This window comes from Ascaphus truei, chromosome 4 (assembly GCF_040206685.1).
Source record: "Ascaphus truei isolate aAscTru1 chromosome 4, aAscTru1.hap1, whole genome shotgun sequence".
Taxonomy (NCBI): Eukaryota; Metazoa; Chordata; class Amphibia; order Anura; family Ascaphidae; genus Ascaphus; species Ascaphus truei.
The window spans coordinates 392,395,584-392,407,693 of NC_134486.1; the positions used below are offsets into that span (position 1 = coordinate 392,395,584).

Genomic DNA, 12,110 nt, shown 5'->3' on the forward strand with positions numbered 1-12,110 from the left:
CTCACGCCAGGACAAGTAGGCATGAGGCTGTGGAGAACCTGCTGAGAAGGCGGCGAGAGAACACTTAGAAAAAATGCATTTTTCCTGCATTCTCCTGCATCGGATTGATGCCGGGAGTCTCCGGAGCTGATACCCATTAATATCAGCACCGGAGACCCCCGGCATGAATCCCATGCAATAAAAATGGCACCGGCACCCCATAACAGGGCCTGTATCTAGGGGAGCAGGGGGTCCCCGGACCTGAAATCAACGTGGTTCTGCTCCGGGGAGACCCTGCTCATCTACACTAGTATTAAAATTTATATTAAAATGTTCTGATCGCTGGCGAGATATATGCGCAGGGAGAGGCGACTCTCTCTGTGCAGCTCTCTGCAGCTGGAACAAATCACCTGGTGAGCCCTTTTGAGAGAGGCGATCATCACGTCGACGACTAGCTGCCCGTTTTGGGAATTTTGCTATCGCAGGTAATCGAGGCTTTCTGAATACCGTGATATCAACGCTCAAAAAATTGGCGACGTAAACAGCCCAGCGATTTTTTTAATAGGCTTATGGAATAGGCCCCTTTGAGTTGTGCCCTTGTTCCTCTTTCTTTTCCACAAAGATACCTGATTGAAAGAAATATTTCCAGAACCACACTTGCTCTCTTACAGACAACCACAAGTCTTGAAACGACTGATTTTGAAGAGCTCCGTGTCCTAGACCACAGATCATGGCACATTTTCCTTTTGAAGCAAAACATGTGAAACCTACATTAATACCACCTTTCTACACGTCATAGCCTTCAGAGGAAAGTTGTGGTGACTTCACGGATACCAATCGTGAACTACCTGAAACAGGAGGCTTTTCTGTAAAGATTCCCTGACCATCAGATCCATTAGCTGATGTCACTTTTCCTTTGTAGTTGTCCTTGCCGGCTGCAGTAACACCATGCTGATTATTGCATGATATGCTTAAAAGTACATTGTTTTTGTACGTGCGTTACTCATCCCTTTATACTGTTACCAATATATATACATTTTTAATACACTATGAGTTGTGTGCTTGTTCCTCTTTCTTTTTCTAGTTTCATGTGATGATGAACCATCCTATGTGGACAGCAGCAGAATCTAATTTTAGCTCCCGATTAAGGTCACGTATTGATTTATTTTATAGGCCCGTTGTCCTGTTTTTCACTTTCCCCATCACATTATTACTTTTTAATAGTCACAGTTTTTTCATATAATCTATTTGATGCTAGTTAATTTTTACCTGTACATCTTTGTGGAAAGTTGCTTGTACTGTAAATCCTTAGTTATTTTGCCTAGGTCTTCCACTCAGGGATTGTATGTAACCACTAATAGTACCCATTTTTCTTCCATTTCTCATTGTATTCTGGAAAGTTTTTTATGAGTATGCTAGTGGTTCTGTGCATTTGTTTTTATTTCAAACTGGGGTTGTAACCTTCATTTACTGTATGAAGTTCCTCCTGAGATTATTCAGTTGCTGGTCTCTGTCTGTAGTATCTGAGCAAATGTGGATGTATAGTACTTTATGGCTATAAATAATAGTTTTCTATGCCTACGGTGGAAAATGCCATACCTTACGTATGTACAGTAGGTTGGTCCGTGGCTTTGCGGTATTGGGATATCTGTATTTTCTTGTACTTTATGTAGATTGTGGTGCATAGGAAATGAATATGTGTGGGGGGAATAGTTCAGTTTCAGGATAATTGTTGGATAAAATGAATCCAATATTTCATGAAATTGGATGAGATCCTATTCACTGCCAGTCCAACATTTCAGAAAATAATCTACAGTATGTAATGGAAATAAGCCAAGGGTGCTGCAGGTGGACAAGAAACAATGTTCTAACTCTGCCACAGACATGTTTGCTTATCTGGGTGCAATCTTCGTTCCCATATTTCGTAGGTAGGGGATATTATGTTTTGACATGGAATTAGGTAATGTTAGCCTATTAATATAATAAGAAAACTGAAGGATGAACCTGAAGGAGGATCAGTCCACCAAGGTGCCGACTGAGATGGATTTTTATGAGACAGGAAACAAAGCAGCATAAGCCTCAAGGGAAGTAAGTAAATTCTGAAAATCCAGGACAGTGGAGGATAACTGAAATCTGACGTTGTGAATTTCTAATTGTTCCTAAAGGTGTTATACTGTGAAGTTGGTTGGGAGAGGAATCCAGGAGGGAGAACTTCATTTTAACCTCCAGGACACGTAATACTATATTTCAGAGACGTATAACTTCTGAATGACGCATCAGATATTAGAAATAAAGACAGCCTAGGAAATGGCACAAATAGATGTCTTAAATGAAATTGAAAAATAAAATGACAAAAAAAGTTGTTCTGTGCAGACTACTGCTTCATGGTTTATTACTACTAAGGATGACATATACTGTACTTTTAGGATATCTTGATATTATTTATAAATGCTTACTGTAAGTATGCTCATGCCTCATATGGCTCTATGTATTTTACTGGGATATAATTAAAAATGATAATTTGTGGACATATCCAACATTATGGACAAATATTAACTTGCCCATGAGCTATTAAAGTATAATTTCATGCTAAACAGCACTAGGGATTTGTAAAACTGTCCTTATTGTGGCTGCACTTTTTTTGTATTATTATTCTCTATTTAGCTAAAACAACTGCAATACTTTTTTCATAGAGTTCCCATTGACTTTAATACCTGCCCAAAAACTCTTTTATACAACATGTGGAGAGATATCAATTAACAGACATGAGAAACCCTAGAAATAAAACTATATGAATATCCAATCAGGTTTTTTCACGGGTATCTCGTATGTTCATAAGTACAGATGTACTGTAGTTAGACTTACTGTTTTAGGTACAGTACCATGAGAAGGTGCAATATTACAGCCATGTGAACAATGTGTTCCCAGTGCTCACCCACGTGCCGGCCGCGGTCGACCTGGCAGAATTGTTTGTGTTTTTTTAATGCCATTGCAAATCAGTATGTGTCCAACAGATGGCGAACTGAATATCTTTGCCTATTACCACACATGTGTTGTGTACAGCAACACGACTCATATGTTTCTATACAATATACTGTACAATGTAACAATGTACACTGTAACTAGAAGTACGGTGAATGGCACAAGAACTTAACTAGGGTTTCTATATAATAGACCATTTTTTTATTTGAAGATTGTTTTATTTCCCAAAGCCGTTGTTATTGTTATCATTGTTTAATCCTTGTTTACATTCTTTTTTCAGATTGAGCAGGCTGATCAACGTCAACACCTTGTTTGTGTAGGGAGAACATCCAGCGATAATGGATAATTAAGGTAATGTATGTGTTCAATTCAAATGGCAATGCTTGTACTGTTGAAGCACACAAATTTGATATACGGCATATGCATTCCATACAGTTCAAATAGACTGCGCATGCGCATCATGACACAGCTGCACAATGTAATTGTTGAGCCTGTTTCTTCTGACCCAGCTTGGAGGATTTGAGTGTGTCGTCCTCCCCACTAACAGCCGCCACTTACCCCCCTGAAGCGACGGACCGGTTCAACAGGAGATTCCCAGCAGGCACCCGGATAGACGGCCAGAGACTCTGCTTACAGGGCTCCATTACACCTGCCAGTCTCTTTCACCGGGTCTGCCGCACGTTCAGCCGAGGAGGTTATTACCAGCATTCATCTCCTCCGGGGGGGATGTGCTCCATCGGTGTGGGGACATCGCTTCCAACGGCTCCAAACAGGTGAGGTGGGGGTATTCAGGCCCGCACACACCATCGGCATACCAATTAGGACACTCATACCGTTTATTCATTCATTATTTGGTTTCTATTAAGTGCTTATTTTTTATTGACTGCCTGGCATATTTGTAGCACCACTAGGGGGTTATCCCCATTTTTCTCACTTCTTCTCGATAGGTCAAACTGCACAAGAGACAGCCAGAAGATGATGTTGGTTGAAGGAGATTGTATTCATGTAAGAAGATTGTATTGTTTCGCTGTCTTTGTTTTTTTATCTCTAAGCTCTAATTTACTCTAATAAAAATGTCATAAGTTACAAATACTTTTTAATCATCTGAAGTTTTGTTATGGGAATAAGGGATGGGTTACATTGCTTTTAGATGAAAGACACACTAGCACACTAGCACACTAGCACACTAGCACTCCCTATAATTACTGCAGAGTACTACAACACTAGAAAATGACATTTTGCAGCAGTAGCTCAGTTGCAGTCAGAGGGCCACAACATGCTGGGGAATTACAATTGGTTTTATGTGGCACCAAAAACAGTAAGTCTTACTATATCTCTACGGTATCTCTCCATGGGGCAGACCCATATAACTCTATTAAATTAGGGCAAATAATGTTACTGATTCCCTGACTTTAACGGGTATCCACATTTCTAATTATATGCAAAAACAATGCCCTTTGACAAAAAGCCAAGGGTCAATTTCACATTTCACAAAGTGCTACAAACATTTGGTTTTTCTATACTCAATACATGTGAAAAAAGCATCACAATAATTATATGAGAACTTATATAAAACATTTCGATATACAATACTTACGAGGGACAATAATGGCAAATATACAGATACTTATATCTATTTTCTTTGCAGAATGCAACTCCACATCCAATTAGATAAGAACTATACCAGACAATCTGAAATAAAGAGAAAGTAAGATTTAGTGTAATATAACATTTTGTGTTAATAAATTCAACAAATAAGGAAACCTATGAACTAAAAAAACATAATGCATATATACAAAGAATGCAGAGTTTAATGTTCTAATGTTTCCCCTTTAACAGCATGCTTGTAAGCATTTATCCAACCTTTATAGAAACGTTGTTTGTGAAATCTCCAAATGAAAGAGAGAACAAAAAAGGGCATATAAGTGTAGCCCCTTTGCTAAAATCAGGCCCCTTTTAGCATGTAGGCTATGGCAGCTGCTGGCAGTGTGGGGGTTAAACCCCTTGCACATGGTCCTGCATTTGAGCTGGCTCCTACTGTAGCTAAGATTTATTGTTCAATCTCCAGGCACGCTTGTCTGGCAGGGACTGGAGAGTTCTAGTAGGCCATGTGACCGGTGGAGTGACAGACTTGCTACAGCATGTTTTGCCCAGAGACAGAGAGGGGGAAAGGTTTACACCCCTGGGTATATAAGGTGGGCTCCCACCGTAGGGAGGAGGGTCTGTGCTGGGCTGGTGGAGTGAGTCCTAGGTGCCTGGTGCCGGCACAGAGGTTCCCATGCTGCAGGGAGCAAGGCTCTAGCCCAGGTTTAAGTAGGGATCTGGGGCTGAGCCTACTCTACTCCTATCCAGGTTTAAGTTGGGTCCCGGAAGGAACTGCAGTCTATGCTGTTTGGTATGCTGATCCTGCTGACAATAAAGCAAGCATCGTGTTAAAAGTTCCTGGTGCTCTTTTCTACTTATTCTACTCTTCACTACAGCCTTGGCCTGGATCCAGCAGAGAATCCCTGAGACTAAGGAGGCGCTTATAGTGCCGGCAACAGCGATGCGACATTGCGTCAAAACAAATGCATTGCCGCCATCACGTGTGTTTATAGTAAGCTCGACGTGGCGGCGCGAGGGCTTGGTCGCGATCGTTGGAAGTCCTCTGGAAGTCATCTCAATTTGATTTTCCAGCGACCATAGCCTGACATTGCCGTCGCCAGCACTATAAGCGTAGCCTAAGGGTAAATACTGACTGAACTATACTACGCTGAAGCAGGTAGAAAACCTGTGTACAGTTCAAGGAGAGACTGAATATGTGTACACCCTATCCTGCAGCCGGGGAGGGGGGGGGGGGGAATAGGTGTCACATAAGTAAATACATTTGAGATATTTAAGGGTTCTAGTGTCCATGTGTGGGCCACACCAAGTAAATCCAGAGAGAGTAGACAATCCACAGGTTGTAGGAGACTCAGCACACGAGTGAAGAGGACTCGCGGTCTGTATATTCCTTCACACAGGATAAACAAATAGTCAATTCTTATGTAGTTCAAATCCTCATGTTTACTTCTCAGGAATACAATGTTTCAGGCGTCACACACAGCCTTTCTTCATTCAGGTAAGCGGCTGAGGAAAGGCTGTGTGCAGCCTGAAACTTTGTAATTTTTTTGCATGTTCTTGAGAAGTAATAATGCTGATTTGAACTAAGAATTCACTCTTTGTTAATCCTGTGTGAGAGAATCTACAGACTGTGAATTGACTTGAGTGGTGTGCTGTCCCCTGCAACCTGCAAGTGTTTCCTCTCTCTATTTGTGAAACCTCTGATAATACAGTCAATACAGTATGTTACCCCTTATTTTCTTCCTGAAACGTCCACTGTAATCATGACCCTAACATTTGCCAAACAGCTCTGGTTATAAAAAAAACAAGCCAGATAAACTGTAAATACAATGATCGACTGTAAAGAATACATGATTCATTTTAATAGGACTCAAGAAAGGTCTTTAAAGGTCAGTTTCACTAAGGTCCGAAGCAGAACCACTTGAATGCCACCCAGTTCTGGCACTACCTTTTCATTGACTTGAAGGGCAATTAATGCTGCATCTGAGTTTATTGAATCCCAGATTAAGAGTGAATAAATATTCTTTATTAAGGAAAGCAGTTTTCTACTTTTTATCTAAATAATGAATAATCACGTGAATGGTTAGCAGTGGTTCTCTTTAATAAAATTACGCCCTTCATGCTCTATCTAACTCACATAAAAAATAATAGATTTTTAAAGCTTTGAAACACTGGTTTCCCAGTCAACGTGTCTGTTACCCGTAGTTTCTCTACCTATTGTATAGAGAGTTCATAAAAGAGAATTTTCAAAGATGAAAAATCCAACAAAAAGCAATTGGGACTGTTTTATTTTATGAGTACACTGATATTTGTATTTCTCAGGTTTTAATTTGTTAAACTTCTGACTGAGTATTAAATACACTTAATGGACTTAAAACAAAGCGTGCAAATTTACATAACAAGTGTTATTCAAATTCAATCTCATTTTCTGTCAACAATTGCGTTTCAGAATTTACATCTAGAATAAATTAAAAGGATATTTATGAATTACCACTTTGACTGTGTTGATTTTTCACACACCATGTACAGTAAATATGAATCTATGAATAAATGGCTTGTTCACAACATACCTGGGTATAATGGCCGATTATGTTTTGAGATGATGATGCTCCAATCCCGTAGGAAAAATGCTCACTTTCACTATACCATGTTTTGATTACAGTGCTCCAGTCCTTCTCAGAACTTGACATGTAAATGTTTTCACCACATTGTGCTTTTATAGTAGCTAGGAGAAAGATGTCAAATACTTTATATAACATCAACTATAATATAACCAACATGACTGTACACTGCCCTTATTGTTCTATTACTTGTTATGCAGGGGAGGGTATGTAGCCTACTGATAGGTATATATTAGACCTTTTGTGGAAAGCTAGGGTTGCTCATGATTAGTTTGACTACAAAGGGGCTAATATTGTAAAAAGTGGTGCCATGCTTGGCTAATAGCATTAGCCATTGTAAGAGAGAGAGGAGTTAGGTGTGTTAGTATTTGGAATTGGGGTAAGGGGGTAATTGATAAGAATAGGTACCCTGGGGAGGGAGGTAGGCCCTTTGGGAATGAAAGCAGGGGAGGAGAAGGTTACGCCCTTTTTTACCTTAGAGGTTAATGGCATTACATGACAATGCCTTTATGGCATGCAATGGGTAACCATATGTATCATGAAGGTATGTATGAGACATGTCTTAGGCCCAGCTCAGACAGGCTGCTACGCAACGTGCGCGCGCTTCGGCGCTCTTGTAGGTTTGACAATGGGAGTTGTCAAACAAGAAACGACTCCTGGCGGCGAAGTACAGCGTTGACACTGCTGCACTTGAAGGAGACAACCTAAGTTGAAATTTCAAGCGGCAGCCGCGTCACGTGTATTTCACCAGCCAATTACTTTACATTACACGCTTTGTTTCTTTTTTTTTTTTATTAAATGGATGACGTAAATCCCGCCTCTAAGTCGCATGATTCAGTCTGCTGGGGATGAGCACACGTGGCCCAGCAGACAGAGACGCGCAAACGCGGACGCAATGCAGTGTAGTAGGCTGTCTAAGCTCGGCCTTAAAGTCCACTATGCTAGGAGGTTAATTAATTATTTAACCCTTTCCGGTCCAATGTCAGAATATATCCGGCACTAATAGTTTGCCACTTGCGGTCCAATGTCGGCTCGGAGGAGGGAGGAGGGGGGAAGATGTGGAGTGAGGCGTGAGGTGCCGGCAGCAGCACACGTCCCCCGCATTCCCCTTGCACTTCTCCCAGCAGCTGCACTGATGCCCCCCCCAGCCCTGCACCGATACCCCCAGCCCTGCACCGATTCCCCCCCCCCACCCAGCCCCGCACCGATCCCCCCAGCCCTGCACCGATCGCACCCCCTAGCCCTGCACCGATCCCCCCTAGCCCTGCGCCGATCCGCTCCCCCCCAGCCCTGCTCCAATCCACAGTCCCCCCTCAGCCCTGCACTGATCACCTCCACCCAGCCCCACACCGATACCCGCAGACTGCCCCACGATGCCCCCGCAGCTGACACCAGAGGTAGGGAGGTAGGGGGGGGGGCTGTGAGTGTGGTGTGTGTGTGTGGTGTGAGCGTGCTTTGTGTGTGTGTTGTGAGTGTGTGCGGTGTGCTGTGAGTGTGTGCAGTGTGCTGTGAGTTTGTGCAGTGTGTGCAGTGTGCTGTGAGTGTGTGCAGTGTGATGTGAGTTTGTGCAGTGTGCTCTGAGTGTGTGCAGTATGCAGTGAGTGTGTGCAGTGTGCTGTGAGTGTGTGCAGTGTGTGAAGTGTGCTGTGAGTGTGCAGTGTACTGTGAGTTTATGCAGTGTGCTGTGATTGTTTTCAGTGTGTGCAGTGTGCTTTGAGTGTGTGCAGTGTGCTGTGAGTGTGTGCAGTGTGCTCTGAGTGTGTGCAGTGTGTTGTGAGTGTGTGCAGCGGGCAATGTGTGTTTGTGCAGTGTGCAAAAAAAAATCTGTATGTGTTTTTTTTTTCAAAAATTAAATTAGACCTACTGGCGCACTTAATGATAATTAATTGGATCGCAAAGTGTCAACCATTGATTATGCAAGAAATATATTACATACAGTATCAATTAGACATGAGGCAAATCGGGTGTGTGAACTCAAAACATACCTGGACCTAACACTCCAAAACCATATACAAAGCTTAAATCTGTTAGATTTTTTAAACCAAAACATTATTTAGAACCAGAACACCAGACAGAGTGCCCATCTCTAGGCGTTTTTCTTCATACTGTATCTGTGTCATTATTTTAACGGTTTTGGTTACATGATTTGTTGTTCTGTTTTTAGACTTAATGTAAACACTTCATGTTTATTTTGCTATTTGAATATTATTCTGCATATTTCAAGATTTTTCCATAATATGGAAAAAAAAGTTGCAATCATATAAAACACATTTTTTTCTTATATCTAAGTCCATGTCCAAAACAAATACACAAAATTATATATATATATGTATATATATATATATATATATATATATATATATATGTATATATATATATATATATATATATATATATATATATATATATATATATATATATATATATATATATATATATATATCAATACACACAATTATATATATATTAACATATAATTTTGTGTATTGGTTTTGGACATGGATTTAGATATAAGAAAAAAATGTGTTTTATTTGATTGCAACTTTTTTTTCCAAATTATGGAAAAATCTTGAAATATGCAGAATTGGATATATGGTTGTGCCTAATTGCCTGGAAGTTGTCAAAGCGTGCTGTCTACGAACTAAGGATACTTGATATCATGTAGAGGAATAACTGATTCAGGTCAGCCTAACTTCGAAAGAAAGTACATTTAATGGTGCACACCTGGGCTATTAAAACTTAGCATTTAATAAATGTTGAAATAATAAATTACTGCACATGCTGATTGAAAAAAGTGACAGTGAGAATATGTAAAATATTAAAATCACAGGAGGTGTGGCTGACAACTGATGTACTGGGAGAGACCTCAGAATCTCTTTGTCTGAAGGGTGGGTGAAAATAATCTACCAATTAGGACCCATAATTGGTGTGGTAGATATGTGAGTAACACCTGTTCCCACAATGCTGGTTATGTATAAACCAGTTTTATATACTTGCAACTGCTATATTAGGGTTTATCCATTTCACCATTTGTATGGTATAATAGTGGCTGAATAATAAGTGAGCAACTGTGTAAATAAACAGCAATTGCTACTACTGTAGCAAGTTTGTTGGACACAAAACACTATACATTCACAGTGGTCACAATGCATAGTCATCGGGTCTTGAGTATCTGTAGTTGGTTAAGTTGATAGACAATCAAGCTGTGAATCTCAGCGCAGCTCTAACTGTCTGTCTACGTTTAACTCAAAAAGAAGGTCAGCAGTATGTGTCCAGTGTCTGCCAAGAGGAACGGATAGCTCTCAAGCTGTGTAAATCACAGCACAGCTCAAAGAGGCTGCCTAACTTGACTCAACAAGAAAGTTGCAATCTGTAACCAATGCCTGCATCAAAATACTAGCAGGCCTCTGTTGAGAATGAGCTAAGTCACGATCAAGCTGTGTGAATCACAGCAAAGATCGAACAGGCTGCCTTCATTTAACTCAAATGATCAAATAAGTAACAGACGCCTCCTTCGCAGTTCACCCAGACTGCTTGACTCAGTGGCAACAATGTAGCATAAATCATATGGCAACAGCAAGATGGAAAGCCCGTACTGCCTCAGTAAATTAGGTCAGCCTGCCCCTCCTGACGGGACGTCAGCATGTCACACGCCCTACGCGTTTCTCTCCGGGTGGAGTTTCATGAGAGCCAAGTGAGTGGAGGGTGCCCGCATTGAGCTTTAAATACTGTTATGGTAGTCATGGCAACATATATCAAATCATGCTTAATGTCACATGGCACAGAAGGTCAATAGACAGCGGTATAGAGATCGTGAGCAATGCTTCCCCTCTCACATTGAAAATTGTGCAGACTTCCTTTATTACGACTGCTAAGGCTACGGCCATAGTTGGGGGCGATGGCACGAGTGACGTAGCTCGCTCCAAAAACAAAATGCAAAAGTCAATGCGCACGTAAGAGACGGTGCTGCAGAAACTTCAGAAGACAAAATCATTTGTTTTTACGGTGCGACGGCCGGGTCACGTGCGCGGTTCACCCAATGAGGGCGAACCGCTCATGTGACATCATAGCACGCCACACCCCCCCCCCCGGCACCGCTTTAGCACGCCCTCACCATGCCCCCCATCGCTCAACCCTGCAGGACACAGACCTCAGCAAGTACGGGCGCGTGTGATGTCACACGCCGGTACTACGTCCAAGGCCATAGAATGTTTTTGAAGAGGCAAAGTGAAAAATAATCATGGTCGTTTGTTATAGTTGCCGTGGGACTGATTTGCAGGAACCCAGAGACCAAACCGGAAGTGACACAAGACGCCGACAGAAGCGGCGAAGATTGCGATCTTGGGGAAAGGACACGTGGGTGCAACAACAGTACCTCTGCTCCATTCGTGGTGCATACCTGTACATCTTTTATAAAATTGGTTTTACACTTACCAGAAAGGCTCCAGCTCATCTGTATTCCTGGGAAGCTGTGGAAAAGAAACCTTTACGTGCCTAGTGACCAGGCACTTAGAAGTAAGTGCATATCTCACAATTTTCCCTTTTTTTCTGATTTATTAGAATATGCTATCAAGAAGTTTGCTGAAGCATTTGAGTCTGTTCCAAGAGCATTAGCAGAGAATTCTGGAGTAAGAGCTAATGAAGTCATCTCCAAACATTATGCTATGCATCACGAAGGCAATAAAAATGTGGGATTTGACATAGAGGCGGAGTGTGCAGCAATGAAAGATATGCTGGAATGCAGCGTGTTTGACACTTACCTTGGAAAACATTGGGGAATGTTTGGGAGTAGCACTCCAGGAAGTGTTTTTTTTCTTTCTTTTTTATACATTTTTAATACAAAAACAATCCCCCAACATGAATCCCGCACAGTAATGTTTTAATGAGGCCGAGATTTTTTTATATATATACTGCTCTGGAAAGTCT

General features: G+C 41.3%; 1 protein-coding gene across 1 annotated transcript in view; it reads right to left on the bottom strand.

Annotated features, from left to right (window-relative positions):
* Positions 1–12,110, bottom strand: part of LOC142492191 (cysteine-rich secretory protein 2-like) — a 52,718-nt gene that overhangs the window by 14,979 nt on the left and 25,629 nt on the right. The window contains exons 4-5 of the mRNA XM_075594864.1: positions 7,134–7,288; positions 4,559–4,653 (exon numbers count right to left, since the gene is read on the bottom strand). Of these exons, the coding sequence (XP_075450979.1) occupies positions 4,559–4,653; positions 7,134–7,288 (250 nt within the window). The remainder of the gene's footprint in view (positions 1–4,558; positions 4,654–7,133; positions 7,289–12,110) is intronic.